This window comes from Chiloscyllium punctatum, chromosome 39 (assembly GCF_047496795.1).
Source record: "Chiloscyllium punctatum isolate Juve2018m chromosome 39, sChiPun1.3, whole genome shotgun sequence".
Lineage (NCBI taxonomy): Eukaryota > Metazoa > Chordata > Chondrichthyes > Orectolobiformes > Hemiscylliidae > Chiloscyllium > Chiloscyllium punctatum.
In genome coordinates this window covers 47,020,863-47,041,240 of record NC_092777.1, presented here as the reverse complement: position 1 = coordinate 47,041,240, position 20,378 = coordinate 47,020,863, and the positions used below count along the sequence as shown (strand labels likewise).

At 39.6% G+C, this 20,378-nt stretch overlaps 1 protein-coding gene across 5 annotated transcripts in view; it reads right to left on the bottom strand.

Moving 5' to 3' along the window:
• The window catches only part of card14 (caspase recruitment domain family, member 14), a 94,937-nt gene that overhangs the window by 36,772 nt on the left and 37,787 nt on the right, over nucleotides 1-20,378 (bottom strand). For 4 of the 5 annotated variants that reach the window (XM_072558617.1, XM_072558618.1, XM_072558615.1 and 1 more), the window contains exons 2-8: nucleotides 17,051-17,288; nucleotides 14,112-14,249; nucleotides 9,404-9,729; nucleotides 7,036-7,206; nucleotides 6,423-6,542; nucleotides 4,763-4,888; nucleotides 1,672-1,824 (exon numbers count right to left, since the gene is read on the bottom strand). In XM_072558617.1, coding sequence (XP_072414718.1) covers nucleotides 1,672-1,824; nucleotides 4,763-4,888; nucleotides 6,423-6,542; nucleotides 7,036-7,206; nucleotides 9,404-9,729; nucleotides 14,112-14,249; nucleotides 17,051-17,261 — 1,245 coding nt within the window. In that variant the 5' untranslated portion in view covers nucleotides 17,262-17,288. Of the gene's footprint in view, nucleotides 1-1,671; nucleotides 1,825-4,762; nucleotides 4,889-6,422; nucleotides 6,543-7,035; nucleotides 7,207-9,403; nucleotides 9,730-14,111; nucleotides 14,250-17,050; nucleotides 17,289-17,465; nucleotides 17,485-20,378 lie in introns of those variants that run through there. The other variant, XM_072558620.1, reaches the window with a different exon arrangement.

Here is a 20,378-nt window from a genome sequence, read left to right as displayed (position 1 = left end):
AGATCGGTTGCCATTTTTCCTATATCACAATAGTTAGTACACTTTAAAATTATTGTTAACTATACTACACTTTGGGACATATTGTGGATTTTGCTATATAAACTCAAACTTATCTTTTTTTTCATCTTTGAGTACAGGAGTTAGGAAGTCATGTTGAGGTTGTACAGGACATTAGTGAGGCCTCTTCTGGAATACTGTGTCCGGTTCTAGTCACCCAGTTATAAAAAGGATATTATCTAACTGGAGAGGGTTCAGAATGTTGCCAGGTATGGAAGATTAAGTTATAAAGGAAGGCTGGATAGGGCGAGACTTCATTGGAGCATAGGAGGTTGAGAGGCAATTTGATAGACGTTTATAAAATAATGAGATGTACAGACAGAGTTAATGGTATTTGTCTTTTCCCGAGGATGGGGGATTTCAAGACTAGGGGGCACATTTTTAAGGTGAGAGGAGAGAGATTTAGAAAAGACATGAGATTCAATTTTTTTACACAGAGGGTGGTTTGTGTGTGGAATGAACTTCCTGAGGAAGTGGTGGATTTGGGTCCAAGTACAATGTTTAAATATTTGGATAGATTCATGAATAGGAAAGATTTGGAGGTACATAGGCCAAGAGGAAGCAGGTGGTCTAGTTTAGTTTGGGATTATGTTTGGCATGGACTGATTGGACCAAAGGGTCTTCTTCCATGCAGTATGACTACATGACTATTAGAGGGCAGAAACTAATACTCGTGGAGAATAAATAGCATCACACAAACTGGTTCAATCAAATAGTCTGTTTCTGTCCTGTAACTTCTATGTAGTTCTAAGTAATATCTGGCTTCTCCACTGGCTCTCCACTCCATGCCCTTCCCCCTTCTCTATAAATATGAAATCATCTGTAACTCTTTCTCTATTTGCAACAAATCACATTGTTCCCTGTAATATCACATGGTGAAAGTAAAATGCTGAGTAAATTCAGTAAGTTTTTCTGAAGCAATAGGGACACAGACATGCTAATGTTTCATGGGTGGAGGTGCCATTGATGTAGTGTTAACAAAGAGACCATACTTGAAACTTTAGATGGCTTATTCCTTCCACAGAAATTGACTGAACTGTTGAATGTTTATGCAGCATTTTCTTTGTTTATGGTTCATGAAGATTTGATTCCCAGAGTCTTCAGCCACATAGCTGAAGCTCTGGCAAGCATTATCTTCTGTTTAATATACCTCCAGCTGTTAGGAGTAAGTAAGCATAAGCAGGCCCTTAAGGCTACTGATCAACATCAATCTTGAAAAGCAAAGGAAGTACTAGCCTGGTATAGTGTCACTAGAGTGTCTATGGATAAGGACTCAAGCATAGGCCACAACACCATTATGTTGAAATGGCAAATCAGAAAATGCAACACAAACTGTCACTACTTAAATGGCTCCACCTACTGCAACTCCAGGTCAGGCTCTGTACCCTCTTGAATTCCTGGGATTCCCTGGGCAAAATGAAAGGGAATGTTCCCTGGGTCTCTAACCCTTTTTTCCAACCCTAAGCACCTAAGAAATTTTACATCACTAGGGAACACAAGTCAGAAAAATTAGACTATATTTTTGGAAAATCATCTTTGGAGATCAGATTTGGTCTCTGTCGACCTAAAAGTCTCAGCCTATGTTTTTAGTAGCAACTGAAAGAAAGGTCCTACCTCCTGTTTGTTCTTGTTTGACCTTAACTGCAGCAATTCCTTATTCAACTCACGATACGTGTCCTGTAGTTCAATAACTTGGCGACGACATAGATCTTTGTCCATGATCATTTTGCTGATTTGCAATTGCGCTTCATCCCTGGCTGAATATGCCTGTGCAAAATTAAGAAAAGGTCTTTACTGCACGTTGCCCTCATGATTAGCCTCAAGAGTTGTTTGTGGCTGCTTCAAAACTTATGCAGGTCAAGGTGCTGTATAGTTACAAAAGTATTTACACTAAACTGATTACTATAGAACAAAGAACATAGAATATAGAATAGAACAGCACAGTACAGGCCTATCAGTCCTCGATTTTGTGCCAACCTTTTATCCTACTCCAAGGTCAAACTAACTGACATACCTTTGTACTATCTTCCATGTGCCGATCCAGTTGCTTAAATGTCCCAAATGGAATTGACTGTACTACCAGTGCTGGTAGTGCATTCCACACACCCATCACTCTCTGGGTAAAGAACCTACCTCTGACATCTCAGCTAAAACTTCCGCCAATCACCTTAAAATGATGCCTCCTTGTGATAGCTATTACTGTCCTGGGAAGAAATTTCTGGCTGTCCACTCGACCTATGCCTTTTATCATCTTGTGCACCTCTATCAATTCACCTCTCATCCTTCTTCATCCCAAGGAGAAAAGTCCTAGCTTCCTCAACCTTACTTCATAAGACATTCCCTCCAGTCCAGCCAGCATCCTGGTAAATCTCCTCTGCACCCTCTCTAAAGCTTCCATTTCTTTCCTATAATGAGGTGATCAGAACTGAACACAATATTCCATGTGTGGTCTAACCAGGGCTGTACAGAGCTTCAACATAACTTTGTGGCTCTTAAACTCAATCCCCCTACTGATGAAAGCCAACACACTGTACTCTTTCTCAACAACTCTATTAACTTGGATGGCAACTTTGAAGGATCTATGGACATAGACCCCAACATCCCTCTGTTCCTCCACACTGCCAAGAATCCTGGCTTTAACACTAAATTCTGCATTCAAATTTGACCTTCCAAAATAAATGACCTCACACTTTTCCAAGTTGAACTCAATCTGCCATATTTCAGCCCAGCTCTGCATCCTGTCAATGCCTCAGTACAACCTACTACAGCCCTCTACACTATCCACCACTCCACCAAACCTCGTGTCATTGGCAAACTTACTAACCCACCATTCCATTTCCTTATCCAAGTTATTTCTAAAAATCACAAAGAGCAGAGGTCCCAGAACACCATCATCACCAGTCTTCAGGCTGAATACTTACCATCCACTACCACCCTCTGTCTTCTATGGGCCTGTCAATTCTGTAACCAGATAGCCAGATTTCCTATTTCCCATGCCTCCTTACTTTCTGAATGAGCCTACCGTGGGGAGCCTTATCAAATGCCTTGCTAAAATCTCATCCACGGCTCTACTTGCATCAAAGTGTTTCCTCACATCCTTAAACAAGGCAACAAGGTTTGTGAAGCATGTGCTGCCCCTCACAAAGCCATGCTGACTATTTTTAATCAAGCTATGGTGTTCCAAGTAATCATAAATTCTGTCTCCCAAATTCCTCTCCAATAATTGAGCATTAAGATAATACTCATATGTGCACTGTCTGGCTCTAATAACAAACCTTTTTGATGTCCATGGGCCTGAGATTTCATAACTAAAATGCCAAATTATGCTTCTGGCTATCAGGCATACAAATAATAGTAAGGACATTATTTCATATTCATAATCTAACTTGAAACAGTGGTTAGCACTGCTGCCTCACAGCGCCAGAGACCCGGGTTCGATTCCCGCCTCAGGCAACCGACTGTGTGGAGTTTGCACGTTCTCCCCGTGTCTGTGGGGGTTCCCTCCGGGTGCTCCGGTTTCCTCCCACAGTCCAAAAATGTGCAGGTTAGGTGAATTGGCCATGCTAAATTGCCCGTAGTGTTAGGTGAAGGGGTAAATGTAGGGGAATGGGTCTGAATGAGTTGCGCTTCGGTGGGTCAGTGTGGACTTGTTGGGCCGAAGGGCCTGTTTCCACACTGTAAATAATCTAATAAAAAAAAATGAAAAGATATCCTCAAAAATTATGTAATTTCATTTCTGCAAAGGAAAAGAAGGTATCTGGATATTGGAACTGGTTCAGTAAGTGCGATTGGACTATGTGTTAGGATGCAGAAGTCAAATGTTTCAGTCTTACATTGTAACCTCTATGCACTTCTACTTTTAATAATATGCCCACATTTAAAAAGCTTTAGTTAGCATTGCACCAACATTATAACAATAATATCAACAGGATATTATTTCCATACAAGAAACAGATTATTTTATGTTTATGCAAGCAAGCCCAATCTAGGGGAATAGAAATAAATTATTTTGAAGGGCTTTCAATTGGAAATGTTTGATCAATCTTGGTTTCCAGTTTCTGGATTCTTCTCAAGTGGAGCGCTGAGATTCTTCTGGCAAAATTGACTGTATAAATGATACCTGTTTCACACACCAGCTCAAGCAGTACCATTGTAATAATAACAACATTAGTAATGTTTTAAAGATGTTAATTCCTAAATATATAGAGTTGTAACATTATTTATGTCAGTCCTTTGTGTTACCTACTCCAACAATTTCTATCAATATGTATGTTAATCGTATGTACCACATTTGCTAATGTTGCATATTCAAACACTTGAATTGAAACACCATTCATACCATCATCATCTTTCCAACTTGTTCCAGTTATGAATATCTAAATATATAAGTGTCATTAATCTAATTAGTTAAACAGGTCCTTCTTTAAACAAATAGAATTCTATTTCATATGGCAATAATATGTACTCAATGCGCTTGAAACATATGAAAACATCATTACTATAAGATACTACAGTGATCAGTGCCCTTAAATAGATGGATAGCTGCCCTTAAAAGGTTACTAATTAATTTAATTAAGTGAATAATTTGCTGATACATCCTTTGCTGAGCTTTGACTATTTGGCTGAGACATTGAAAAGATGTTAACGTCAGTACTCCTGCAAAAATTACCACCTTCAGTGAGGAGGAGAGTTATAATTTATTTACCTCATCACGTTCTTTTTGTAGCTCTAAAACTTGTGTCTGGAGTGAAGTAATTTTATCTTTGTACATATTGCAGTCAATCTTCAGAGTAGCACATTCCATCAGCATATTTTCCTTTTCATCCAGGTACTTGCAGTATAGAAGAAAGTAGAACAGTTTGAAATGTTTTTAACTCATGGGAACCTCAGTCCAAAATGAAGAGAAAGACAAAGGTTCATCTAAAAGAATCACAATCTAATGAAATTTAGATATCAGATTGCTAAAATTTAGATGGATTAGTTTTATATTAAGCTCAATAGAAGACAGCAATTAAGTATGCACAGTGAAAGCTTACAGAACTGTGAAGCAGCTTGGGACATTGATTCATTGTCAATGGCATCATATACATGCAATCTGTTGTGGCAAATTTACTATTGACATGGACTGACCAGTTCCCAAAATGCATTTTGATTTTTTGCCATGGATCAATATCTTTGCTTCTGAACTGAAATGGGATTTCTAATCATTTAATAATCCTGTTGCCATTTGCTGATGTCAGAGTTGGCAGATGAGTGTGGAAATTGGGTTGGAAATCTGAGGACATCAGTGGATTGGGCCTTGAGAGAAAGTGAGGAATGAGCAAGGGCTTTGACAGCCAAAGTTTGCTGGAGGTCAAAAAGTGAGGTGCTGGAAAAGCACAGCTGGTCAGACAGCATCTGAGGAGCAGGAGAGGCGACTCTCCTCCTTGGATGCTGCCTGACCGGCTTTGCTTAATCAGCACCACATTTTTTGACCCTGATCTCCAACATCTGCAATTCTCACTGTCTCAAAGTTTGCAGAAACAAGAATAGGCAAGGTCTGGACAGGGAAGCCTATGAGAAGTGCTGCTATTCCTTCTGACCACATAGGTTGTATAGAAAATTATTTTTTTATAATCAAACTTACCGTGGACTCCTCTGACCAATTGGCCCCAATACCATAGTATAATAGGAGGGATGATTTCCATTAGGTTCCCATTATCCAGATGATAAAATTATGTTGCAGCTCAGATAGTTTGGTCAGGCCATGTCCTTGAAGTTTAATGGGGAGTCTAAAATCGGAAACTTGGGCAACTTCACAGACAGTGAATGTGTGGTGTCACTGGGCTTAACTAACTATGCCACATGCTAGGAACTGGACTAAGTCTGATCTTAATATCTTCCACGGTAATGCTTACAGGGAGAGGGTGGGTTAAAATTAAAATCTATGGCTTTTGTTTCTGATTTCAAGATATAAATTTCTATCATTTGAAGCCAATAAGGGTCAGACTATGTGAGTGGTGGAAAACCCATCCTTGAAAACCTCTGAATTGTCTACCTACATTCTCATACAGGGAGGTGATCAATCAGAGAAAGGTCGCTCCTGTAAATAGGGTGGAAGGAAATGGTGAGGAACCATCCCTCCATTCACAGGCTGCATCATGTAATTAATGTATCAGTGAGAATGAGAGATGAGCCCCTGAGAAACAAAAGAAAATTAGCCTTCAAGAAATCTGGCAGACTCCTCAGAAAATATTGTGTCCAAATATCCAATAGGCAAATACTAATGATTAAATGTTAGAAGTGCCTGTTTCTCCCTATGGTTTCTAGTTTTGCAATGTCTCTTTCATAACTTTAGACAGGCTGAAACTTTAGGTTGCTCTCACTTCATTCCTCAAATGTTCAGCCTGATCGAGCTCCAATCGCAGTGAATTCATCTCTTTCATCAGATCCTGCTTGTCTTCTTGAGCTTCTACACGTTCTTGCTCCAACATGTCCATTGTCACCTGTTTAAAAAATAATTATTTAACATCTTCATAACTTTTAAATAAAAAGTCAGAAAGTTCTCATTGAAAGCTTTTTCCTGACAAACATTTCTTACGTTGCATTATTCCTTCTAAGCTTCTTGAATAACATCAACTAAATGGACTTTGCAACAATAAACACTGCATTACAACAGTAACTACACCTCAAAAGTACTTTAATGACTGGGTTGTGCATTGGAATATTCTGAGATCATTTGTAAAGATTAATTGTTCTTTTTTCTTTCATAATCGTTTTTGGGTCCCTTGTGTATTATAATTACCAATTACCTGAGCTCTTGATTATCAAAAATCAAAGTTTTATATTCTGAATGGCAGAAAAATAAAAAATTAACAGTACTGTGCAAAAGGTGATGGCAACAGTGAGGTAATCTGAAAGTTAGCAAAGTTTAAATTGAGAAGGATAGCTTGAGGGAAAGATCATGATAATTACATATACACACTACTCTATACTCACTGGGTTCACTTGCAACTCTTGAATTCTTAACCTCAATTTATCAATTTCTCCTTTTAAGTTTAAAAGTTCATCATCTTTCGGCTTGAATGCTTCACGCAGCTTGGAGGACATTCTTCGCTCAACGTCAAATTCTAGTTTTAGTTTTTTATTCTCCATCCTAAGATCATCCACCTTTAAATAAAGTCATAAAGGATCACCATGAAATTGTTTTTGAGATATGATATGAACATTTGAAGAGATTATCTATTCAGTAACACTTTTTATGTTTGACAATATCGTTCAAACACACTGATTTAGCAATGAGAATATAGCAATATAGTACATGACTTGGACAAGAAATTTAATGGAGATTATTTCAACAGAGAACAAAAGAGAACAAAGAGTTTTGTTAGGACAGTCTGATTTACCAAATACTTCTGTATATCTGAAACAGAATATAGGTAATTTTCATAATTATCTTTGAATTGTAAGAAATTTTACCATGAATTTTAAGGAACAATTTTTTTAAAGTATGAGAAAGAAGTGATAAATCAACAATTTCTAAAATATCTAGCTCCCATCTAGCTTTTACTGTTAACAGATGAAGTTCGGGTTCTTAAATCCTGAAGGTGAAACAGTGCTGAACAGTTCATTTAACTGTAGCTTATTGTTTTCTATTTTAAAATTAACCATTACTTAATGATTAGTAGAGATTCATTCAGTTTGCATTTAGATTTTGTTCATTGATGGCCCAGTTTGGGGTCCAGTAATTCAATAAGTCAGTGGGTAGAGATGCAGTCAACATAGCTTTGACAATGTAAGTTTATTACAACATTTTAAGTAGGTTGTAGAAATAAGAATCAACTTTGACTGTTAAAATTCAATTTTAACGTATCTCAATTGAACATTACAACATAAGAGCAATGACGAACTACAAGGACAAATCATTGAACCATTTGCATTGACAGAATTACTACTAGTTTCAAAGTCACATTTAGCAAAGTATCAATATTCCAAATGAGCAAGAATTCCACAAAATGCAACATCTGTCCTTACTGCTGTGTTAAGAAATATGCAAGCAGAAATGAAGGAGTTTTTACTACGTATTTGTCTGCAATTGCAATATTTCACCTTATTTGTATCAATTGATTTTAGTGCCATTGACGAATCATATGACAACAGAAATGTGACATTGAGGGATGAGGCTAATTCATGACCTACAACCTTTTATTTTATTAATGTTTATTACATCTTGGGGGAGGGAAGATCATCATGTCCATACAGTTCTTTTGCTGCACACCTCCTTGTTTGTATCTAATTATTTACACCATTACACAATAGCCTTTCAACATTTTACACATGATCTGGATAGATAACAGTGTTATATAATTTAATAACAGCTATATAATATTTCAAGTCAAATGAAATTTCTCCAAAAATCTCTTCAATTGTTCTAACAACACCTTATAATGATATATTTCACCAAGAGATTAGAGAGAAGAATTACTTTTCTTTAAAGTTTAACATGGGTTTAAGCCTCTATGCTTTTGTCTTTGAAAGACTCCGAGAATTCATTTTAAATGATAAAGAATATAATAGTCATTTATTTCTGACATAAATTATGAATAAACTAAACAATTCTTTTTACATGTCTTTATGGAGCATTGAACCAAGTTTCTACTGAATGTTACTCCAGTGCTGTGTCTGCCAGAATTGTTTGCAGTGAATTCTAAATATTGTGATTGGTTGTGCGTTAGCAAAATAATTTCAACATTATTGAGTCTTCCTTTGTATAATGTCATGACAGGTAGAGCACTTATCTTTCATTTCAGAAAATGCTGTCACAATATTTGCAAAATCTCCAAAATGCAAGTTGGAGGGGGCAAGGTGGTGGGGAGGGGGGAGGTGGCATTAATTTCTCTCATAGCCAATACTGCCATCTTGAACATATGGAATACCAATAAATTGCAACTCTTCTTCCATTCGTAATATTATTTCTCTTGCCTTAATTCTCTGTCTCTCTCTTCTTACATTCTTTCTATATTCACATGCTGACTTGCAATTATTCATGAACCAATCTCACTAACATAGAATTTTCTGTATACTAGGAAGCAGCACCCGAAACTATCTGCCTGAAGCTGGTAATAAGGCTTATTAATGAAGCAAAGCAGGCCAAATTAGTGCTTCAGAATGTCTGGCAGACTAGGTTTGGTACCTGGCTTCCTACATTATGCATGACTCGCCTACAGTGTCAAGAAAACAAATTGACAGCTTCCCCAGCCCTGCCATCCCAGATCACCATCACAGGTCAAATGTCTAGGATCATATCTGAACATTATCTGATTTGGATATGAAGGTAGAAATTTATGATTGAACAATAAAGCAATACCTGTTGATATAACTCTCTGCTTCGTGTCACAGACATTTCTTTCTCCTGCAGCGTATTTGTATACCGCATTAATATCTGATAATTGTCCTCTTTCAGCCGAATCATTTCATCATGGTGATGAGTCCAGTCCATCTTAATTCTTCTCAGGTTAGCCTCAGCTGCCTTCAAACCCTTGAGCTCAGTTTTCAATTGCTGGTTTTGGTCTTCTAAGCCTCGAACTTTCTCATGCAACCGATGTCTGTGGCATTTCTCTTCTCCTAGCCATTTCTGAGCCTTCATCACTTCATTCATTAGAAACTGAATTAAATCCAAATTTCCTTTCTCAACTGCAACAAAAGAACATAAGTGAGTCATTTTGATTGTACTTTCTTGAATGCTTACAGTCAGTATCCTCTGCATGAGAGCACGGGATACATTCTACTTTTGTCATTAACTGCAAAATATTGACAGATTAATGACCAGAATATCAATAGGGTGAATTGAAGAAACTGGCTCTCAAGTAAAACTGAGAGCAAAGGAATAAAATATTTGCAGAGCTGGAATAATTTGCTGATAATATTTTTAGGTTTCTGAATTGCAGTTTGAAATGTGGTTGATGATCATCTAAGAATCATGTTTTGCTGAATTGGCTTACATTTTATCATTACCATTTGAGATGGTGTCTACAAAATGCTATGGGAACTGTAAAATTGCATCACTTTGTGTTGCTTAAACACTTTTTAATATAGTTCTTACAAATATAGAGACATGATGGCTAAGGAAAGCTAATTTGTACCATCTACATGACTCATTTAATGGCCATCCTATATATAGCCTTAGGAAAGCAGTTATATTGATAAATGAATAGATTATTACCATCACTATTGTACAGTGAATTTACATAATAAAATGTTACTAGATAAATTTTTCCATCCCATTCTTTGAGGTCAATACAAGTGGCCAGATCCCTTATTATTTGCTCTGGTATACGCAAACGTAACTACATCACTTTCCAATATAATAATAAGATAACGCCCCTTCTCTTTTGCCCATCCAGAGCCATAAACACTTCTTCCAGGCGAAACTTGTGCTTCTTGCAATGTTGTATATTGTATTTGCTACTTATGATGCAGTCTCTTCTGCACTGCAGTTTGGGTCTCTGTTTTGCAGCACACCGCCATTCAGTTTTGCAAGTGGGTTGCCTATACTTACATTTCCCTGCTTCATTCCTGCTCAGAAACTCTGTTCTCAGTTTTTGACATTGACTCGAGAAAGCTTAATGCAAGGTCAAGGAATAACATCTCTTTTTTTAAGGTATTTTGTCGCCTTCTGAACAGAACACTGAGTTTGACAATTTCAAACAATAATCTCTGCCCTCACTTTTTCAGGCAGCGGCTGTTGGCTGCCATTTACCTCCTTTAGAACTATCTTTTGTTTCTTTACTTGTACCATCATTGTCATCTGTTTTGCCATTTAATTTTGTCTGCATTCTACTCCATTACAGGCTTTCCATCCTTTACCTTTCCCTGTCTCTGCATTTGCTTAGAACCGGCTACCTCTCTTCCTCCACCCTCCTATCTGACCCATCACCTCCATCCCCACCCCTATTCACCTATGTACTCTTTGCTACTTTCTCCCTAGCTGCACCAACCCCCCCCACCCTTATTTATCTCTCCACCCTGGAGACTCCCTGCCTCTATTCCTGATGAAGGACTTTTGCCCGAAACATCAATTTTCCTGCTCCTCAAATGCTGCCTGACCTGCTGTGCTTTTCCAGCAAAACTCTGATCTAAACTCTGGTTTCAAACATCTGCAGTCCTCACTTTTGCCTACCTCTCTTACCAGTTTGGATGAAAGGATATTGACCTGAAATGTTACCTCTGTTTGTCTCTCCATCACAGATGCCTGATCTGCTTTGTATTTTTACTAACTTTAATCTTCACTTTAATGTAATTTTAATATTGCCTGTAGATGCCTACAGTTAATTCAATGAAACGTTATAAATATGTCAAAATGAGATATAAATATAAGCACACATTTGAAAAGGTGATTGTAAATGTGCTTTTGTGACAGAATAATTAATTAGAAGGAACCACAGAGTAAATTGGAGTATATTTATGTGCAGTGAAGAAAATAAGGGAAAACATACCTTTTAGTCTTGCAAATCCAAACTAATAGGATTTTCCAGTCAAAATTCGAGCTAACATTATGAAAATATAGTCTTTTTAGTAGCTGTTTAAAGATTTTATGTGCATCAAAATTAAGATGACTTATCCTCCTGTTTCTTGTCAACTTACTGCTTCCCTGAGCAATTATGATTAGAACTCTGGTATTACCTTTCCCCCAAAGTCTACACATGATTCCTAGTTTGCTGAGTTGTTGAGTTTAGCCAGGTGGCATTAAACATTATAATTGGTCTCATCGGAAGGAAAATCTGAATGGTGTTCCAACTCTGATTGCTATTCAGTGGCTTCTGTTAAAAGAAAATGTCGATGTATTGTGGTTTAGCGTACAATTTGGCTCATTAATAAATGCCCAATACAGTCAAATTGTTTGGCAGCTCTCAGTCTAAGCTGACTAGTGAAGAACTGCTGCTTAGAACCTTACCTCAGAAGAGCAGGAAGAAAGGGAAGTCGATAAATATCCCAAGCTAAGTCTTTTTTTAAGTTGGGACAATTATTATAAGAAGTACAGAGAAATTGTTGCTGCAGTTTTATAAGTAACATGCCAAGCTGACCAATAACAGTGCACCCAGATATTCAGACTGCAAGATTAGCAGTTAGGGAAGACATTTGTAAATGATGCATTATCTGTGAAAAGAGATTTGAATTTTATGAAAAACATCCATGTATAGACATGTTTTCTAAAATGTCGAAGTAATACAAGGCACCTGCAGATGGCAGTAAGAGCTTGTGTAAGGTACCCTGTCAGTCATATCAGAGCAGACACTGTAATGGGATAACCCACAAAACACTGAGAGCATAACCAATTGCCTATTAGTCAGCAAGAGGAGATCAGCCTAATCACGGGAAAGTAAAGCTTGATAATGATCATCCTCTACCTGCAAAATTTCTCAGGTGAACCATGGTTTGAATTTTTCATTGGAGATGGATCATTGAATTTTAGACTCTTCACCTCCCCCCTCCAAATCATTTTCTTACTTTATCTGCACATGACAACAAGAAATGATATTCAGCTAGATCTATATCCATATTGCTATTAGAGGATTTGTAAATTTTCACATTATCTAATCATGCGATTGTGTTTTCTGAGTAAAGCATATAATTATGTTTGTAGATAGCGAGTTTTGAGAAGATTTGTAGCTCAGGTTGATGTAGGTTTGCTTACTGAGTTGGAAGGGTCATTTTCAGACGTTTTGTCACCATACTAGGTAAAACCATCAGTGAGCCCCCGGATGAAGCACTGGTAGTATGGCCCGCTTTGTATTTATGTGTTTAGGTTTCCTTGAATCAGTGATGTAATTTCCTGTTCTTTTTCTCAGGGGGTGGTAAATGGGATACAAGTCAGTGTGTTTGTGATAGAGTTCCAGTTAGAATGCCATGCTTCTAGGAATTCTCGTGCATGTCTCTGTTTGGCTTGCCCTAGGATGGAGGTGTTGTCCCAGTCGAAGTGATGTCCTTCCTCATCTCTATCATGAAGAAGGACACTACTTTGACGGGGACAACACCCCTATCCTAGGGCAAGCACGAGAATTCCTAGAAGCATGGCATTCCAACCGGATCTCTATCAACAAACACATTGACTTGTATCCCATTTACCACCCCCTGAGAAAAAGGACATAAATTACATCACCAACCCAAGGAAACCTAAACACATAAATACAAAGTGGGGCATACCACCAGTGCTTCATCTGGAGGCTCACTGAAGATTTTACCTAGTATGGTGACAAAACGTCTGAAAACAAACCTTCCAGCTCAGCGAGTAAACCTTCATCCATGTTTTTAGATATAAAACTAACAATAACTTAGGAAAAAACTTTCCTGAGGGCAGAGCCTTGCAGCACCAGATCATTGGCACTCGGATTCACATAGAGTCAGTCAATTTGCAAAATGCAGGCAAGAAGTGAATGGAACAACTGTACAAAGGTCTTTCCACATTAAAGAAAGATTGCCATTTAGATTGTGAAAAGCATTATCACTAGATGTCTCAAAATCTCTACAGCCAAATTCAGTTACCATTGTAATTTAGGAGGATTTTAGCCAATCTGTGCAAAACAAACTCCCACAAGTTGCAATATGAAATTGACTAGATCATTGAAAGACAAACATTGGACATGACACTGGGGATAACTCCCTTGCTTTTCCTCAAAATAGTGCCATGTGATTGTTTGACAGCTACTCAAGTAGGCAGATGTTTAATATCTCATGCAGAAATTGGCACTTTCAGCAGTGCAGTGCTTTCTCTGCTCTATACTGAACGGTCAGCTTTGAATTTTGTGTTCAAAGCCTAAATGGGACTTGAACCAAGAACTTTGTTACTCAGAGGCAGGATGCTATCTGGCTGATATCAATAGTCTGATCAGAGAGAGAGGCATGAAAGCAGAGTGATTCTTATGTTCCACATAAAATTGGGTCGCAAAAATGTCATTGGCTACTTAAGAGAAGATCATTACACTCTCTCACAGTTAGTGCATGGCCTGAATGTAAGGGTGGCCATGGGATTAATTAACACGAAAATGAGGAGTTTGTTCAAAAAAGATTAACCTTACCAAGTATGCTGCTGCAATCTTTGGTGGGTTCCTTCCCAGTTATTAATGTATAAATTTCAGGATTATAGAATCCTAAAGACTCCAGAAAGGCAAGACCCCCTTTCTTTCCCCGAGTTCTTAAAAGATCAAGCATGTGCCCTGGAGATTAAAAATAGAACATTAATAATCTTGACTGTCTGTGCTAAGTAATTAATTTTCTAACTAGTGACTGGTTTAAGGATCAATATTTAATCATAAATAATCCTAATTACCATAAAAATCAAAATGATTGTACAATATAATTTCAAATTATTTGACTGCACCCATGTATGTCAATGACTTTTATCCTATTAATGAGCTGTGTTTGTTGATTTCAGACAGGCCTATGCCACAGGCACAATAATTGATTTCAATGCTTTTGGTTTAGGAAGAGAAAATCAGTGTACCATTTCTGACTGGTTTCCAGGGAAACCTAATTGAACGTTCTCTAAATTTAGAACATGAAACCTAGAATGAGAAAAGGTCATTCAGTCTTCCTATCATACATTCTGTTACGTTTTGGGACTGACAACCAAACTTCTGTGGAATGTGCAATAAAGCCACTGGATAACATGTCTCTAATTTCTAATCAGGACCAGAATGCACTCATGGAATAGGAGGATATTACAATTTGGACTTCGTCTACAACCATACAACAGGAGATCAGATCGGGGCATCGATAGGATCAATAGACAAGGTCTTTTCCCTGCATTGTTAGAGTCCAGAACTGGAGGGCATAGGTTTAGGGTGAGAGGGGAAAGATATAAAAGGGACCTAAGGGGCAACTTTTTCACACAGAGGTTGGTACATGTATGGAATGAGCTGCCTGAGGAAGTGGTGGAGGCTGGTATAATCTTGGGCGGCACGGTGGCACAGTGGTTAGCACTGCTGCCTCACAGCGCCAGAGACCCGGGTTCAATTCCCGCCTCAGGCGACTCTTTGTGTGGAGTTTGCACATTCTCCCCGTGTCCGCGTGGGTTTCCTCCGGGTGCTCCGGTTTCCTCCCACACTCCAAAGATGTGCAGGTCAGGTGAATTGGCCATGCTAAATTGCCCGTAGTTAGGTAGGGGATGGATGTGGGGGTGTGGGTGGGTTGCGCTTCGGCGGGGCGGTGTGGACTTGTTGGGCCGAAGGGCCTGTTTCCACACTGTAAGTAATCTAATCTAATCTAATCATTCAAAAGGCATCTGGATGGGTATATGATTAGGAAGGTTTAGAGAGAGATATAGGCCAAGTGCGGGCAAATAGGATTAGATTAGGTTAGGATATCTGGTTAGGTTGGATGAGTTGGACTGAAGGGTCTGTTTCTGTGCTGTATGTCTCTGTGGCTCTATGACTCTTTGACCACTGGGTTGACACCAGTCTTTCACATCCATGGCCTATGTTTACATCCAGCTCAGACTCGGTATGAGCTGCAAGATTCCTTTGTGGAAGGAGATTTTGGCAGTCTTGACAGAACAGATGATCGTATGTAATATGGCAATGAATTGTCAGTTTCACTCAGAGAAACTGGAGGATGGCTGATGGAAGGGTACGTGATGATACCAAATCTAACTTAAAACTGTGTAACAAAATGGGAAGCATTCTGCTTCCTAAAAGTAACTCCACAGAGCCGGTCACCAAGTCACCCTTTACTTACATGTGGAAAGTCCTTAACACTGTTCCGGCTTCCTCAGAGCCATTGTCAGAGTTAACACTCTTGTTTAATTTTTTTTACTCCTGTTCATTTAAAAAAAAAATTTAACCCCCACACTACCGCCTAACTGCGGTAGTGCTTATTTTTTCCCCAGCACCCATGGTGTGTGTGTGTGTGTGTGTGTGTGTGTGTGTGTGCAAGTGTGAGACACAGTGAAAGACACAAAGTGCACGAATCTTTATTCAATTTCCACCGCCAGGAAGATAGGAAAAACACCCGAGTGGCCAGTGACAATCACTGCCCTTCACATCAAAGGGCAACGCTGTGTGAAGGGGAGGGTAGGGACTAAATCAAAATAGAGTTGGAGGGGGAAATAATGCACTCCACTCCCTGCGGCGCCCACCTCTCCCTGAACAGCTCCAGGGTGTTGGTGGACACCGCATGCTCCTTCTCCAAGGACACCCGGGCTCTAACGTAACCCCGGAAGAGGGGTAGGCAGTCGGCCCTAACGACCCCCTCCACGGCCCGCTGCCTGGACCTGTTGATGGCCAGTTTGGCCAGGCCCAGGAGCAGACCCACGAGGAGGTCTTCAGACCTGCCCTCCCTCCTCCGTACCGGGTGCCCGAAAATCAGGAGCGTGGGACTGAAGTGCAACCAAAAGCAGAGGAAGTGGTTTTTAAGAAAATCAAAAAGGGAGTGCAAACGCCCACCCCCAATATACACGTGGTCCACGGACTCCACAGCGCCACAGAACAAGCAGTTGGGCTGGGAGTCCGTGAACCACCACAAGGGGACTTTTGCGTGCAGCACCCTCCACCCCAGATCCCCAAGAGAAAGGGGGAGGACTCCTGCGTAGAGAGCCCTCCACTGGGGATCCCCACCGCCCGGTGGCAAATGGGCACGCCAAGGCGTGTCTGGACGGTGGATGAGGGAGAAGAGGTGGATGGTGTGCAGCAGCAGTCTATACAGGGCCCGCCTTTTTACCCCCTGGAAGGGAACTAAATTAAAATTCCGGAGGCAGCTCAGGTTGTGGGGCACAGGCTCCCGTGGGAAGTACGGGACCTTGGGGCCAATGTGAAATTCCGTCCGGGCTGGGGTAACACTCTTGTTTAAATCCGTCAGGCAGGGTTCCCTGATTGGAAAAGACTAACAGCCCTAGTTAGAGAACTCGTACATTCTATGAGGTCCAACCAGTTGATCTCTTTACAATCTCTACACATCCAAGTAAACATAGCTAACTTATTTTATAAAACTACACAGCAGTATTATGTTCAGAAATACACACCAGTTCTCATATAGCGGTGGTTAAGGTGAGGAGCAAAAAGAATTTCTTCCTCATCCGTCTCCCCAATTACACGGCACTGGCGTAAGAAGGGTGTGATGTGACAGGGACGGACCTTGCTCGTGATTATGTGACGCTGGCTTTCAATCAGGTCCCATATTGATTCTTCATCTAGATCCTTTATTTCCTTGTCATCTGAGACAGCTATATCCATGATGAATCAAGGCTCGAAAAGGAACAGCTGGAGATTGTAAAAACACATGCACAATCATTCCATATTACATCTGACATATGAAGCATAGGTTTCACTAAAAACTCATTACAATAAGGTAATGCTATGATAGCTACTTTCAATATTGGAAGTATCACACTATCTGACACACAATAGCTGCTATTTTACAGTGGTTAGCATTGCTACCTCATAGTGCAAGGGATCCAGGTTCAATTCCAGCGTTGGGTGACTGCGTGGAGTTTGCACATTCTCCCCATGATTGTATGGGTTTCCTCTGGGTGCTTCAGTTTCCTCCCACAGTCCAAAGGTATGCAGGCTAGGTGGATTAGCCATGCTATATTGCCCGTGGTGTCCATGGAAGTGCAGGCTAGGAGGATTAGCCAGAGGAAATGTGGGGTTATGGGGATGGGGTGGGTCTTAGTTTGATGCTGTTGGGAGAGTCAGTGCAGACTTGGGCTGAATCGCCGCTATCTGGAATATATGATTTTATTTTATTCTATTAAATTTCTGAAAATGCTTTGTGAATATGATTCAGCTGTAATTTTTTTCCCTCAGTAACTGGAATTTCTAATATCCAAAATAACGATGTAAATGAAACAAACTTTTGCAATGTTATCTATTTTATAATAATAGATCATTGTCTTCTAATATCTTTGTTAAAGTTTTTTATTTGAAACATTTATCCTTATCCAAAAGATTTACCCTAAAAATAGGGGTGAACCAATCATTGTGTTTCCTGATCAACTCATGCACATGAATGTTGAATTGAAAAGTGTTGAACTGGAAAAGCACAGCAGGAGAGGCAGCATCTGAGGAGCACGGCAGTCGATGTTTCGGGCATAAGGAATGAGACCTATGCACAAAACGTCAACTCTCCTGTTTCTTGGATGCTGCCTGACCCGCTGCGCTTTCCCAGCCCCACACTTTTTGACTCTGACTCTCCAGCATCTGCAGTCCTAATTTTCTCCATGAATGTTGAAGCCTGATTTTAGGCTTTGGGCCTCATTTCCAACAGGTAGAGAGCGATGGATATCAATAGGTGCTTGTGAGGCAGAATTAAGAACTGGGACATGTTGCCAGAGCACACAGGTAGTTGGAAGACTGGAGTCAACTGGGAAAGGGCTCATCGGGTAGGAAAGTAGCAGACGACAGTGGAGTTGCGCTGTGATGATGCTGTGTCTGGTGGTGACTGGTGCATCCCAGAGAATGCAATCTTTGAATGTGGGATAATGAAGCAGACTTGTTTCAGGTAAATATACTTTAAGCAATTCAGGTCTTTAAGGATTGGGTTTTTTTTACATCAGTTGAGTTAATGAACTGGATGCATCACTTCCTCAGAGACTGTAAACATTAGGTCTCAATAAATGTGAGTTTATCTTGTACACAGGAATCCTTAAGGAATCATGCTAGTCCCATTTCCCCACTCACCTTCCATATCTGCCTGCAAAGAAGCAGTTATCAGATAATCATTGCCTGCAAGGAGATTAGGAAAGGGAATAGCGTCTCTTCTGGCAATAGTAAGTATTCTATATATTATTTTTCATAGACCCACTTCACCTTCACGCTTTCAACACAATATGTTGACCCACTCAAAATTTCAAAAGCACTAAATCAAAGTTGAAGTAGCAGGAATCATATGGGACAGAAACAGGGAAAGCATCCAAAAATCTGCTGATGATAAATGACTAAAACACGATGAGAGCAACTGATATTCACTCCTGTCTTGGTAATTCCAGATTCTAGGATTTGCATTATATATTCCATGAAGTACAACCCCTTCAAAATATTGAAATCCCTATGTGTGTATTTCCTGATCCCAGGCTGTTTTTCAGCACTGCTCAATGTTAAAACTATGTCTCCACTGCTGATAAATCAGTTTCTCAGTAAATTTGATTTAACATGACAACTCATTATTAATGTGCTAATTCATCGTGACAATTCTATCTGACATTGACTAATTATACGTATATACGCATGATAATATGAAAAGCTGTCAGCATGTTTGAATAACAAAAAATATTTCCGTGTAGGAGTTTCTGACTAATTCTGTACATACTCTGCTCATTACTTTGCTGTGATTTCTTATTAGTCACCAGTCGGATAAGCACCAGGACACTTACTTTACATCATGAGCTGGGTGGGTACATGAGTCGAAGACAATGGGAGAATGTAGTTCACTTGACAATCCATTAACTGCACAATGGATTCACTATAGAACCGTTTAAATACTTACCTAGATGATTAACTGTCTGATTGGAAAAAAATGTACAATCTTGGCTTAGTCTACAAATATGTGAGGCATGTTGAAATATGTTGAAATTTGTAATTTTGTCGATGTGACTAGTTATTTCATGAGGACCAACTTCCTTGGCTTTTCTCTCTACACCTCTTTACTTCACAACAAGTATCGATTCCCAACATCTCTTCAATGATGTTCCCTCTTGAAGAGCAATGTGAGATTGTATGTAAGTGTGCATGACTATTGGGATGTGGCTACATTGGGACCTAAGGTAGACAAGCAGGAGGCTGGAGGAACACAGCAAGCCAGGCAGCATCAGGAGATGAAGAAGTCAATATTTAGGTCCTGAAGAAGAGTGACACCTGAAACATTGACTTCTCCACCTCCTGATGCTGGCTGGCTTGCTGTGTTCTTCCAGCCTCCTGCTTGTCTACCTTGGATTCCAGCACGTGCAGTATTTTTGTCTCTACATTTGGGACCCATGCAACATAACTTCAGGCAGAGGCTGCTGCCTTAGGTTCCACAGGATGTATTAGGAGATTACAGGATTGTAGTATAGAGAGTAGTAAGGGCATGGGATGCCCTATCTGCAATAGTAGTGGACTTGCCAACATTAAGAGTATTTAAATGGTCCTTGGATTAACATACGGATGATAATAGAATAGTGTAGGTCAGATGGGGTTTAGATTGGTCTCACAGGTGGACGCATCATCGAGGGCTGAAGAGCCTGTACTGCGCTGTAATGTTCTATGTTCTTTGTTCTATGTTGTACTGACATAGTGTTGCAGCAATATGTAGAGTATGTGCTTTCCAGGAAATCACAGATGTCAAAATAGTGATTTTGCATTATTATGCATGGA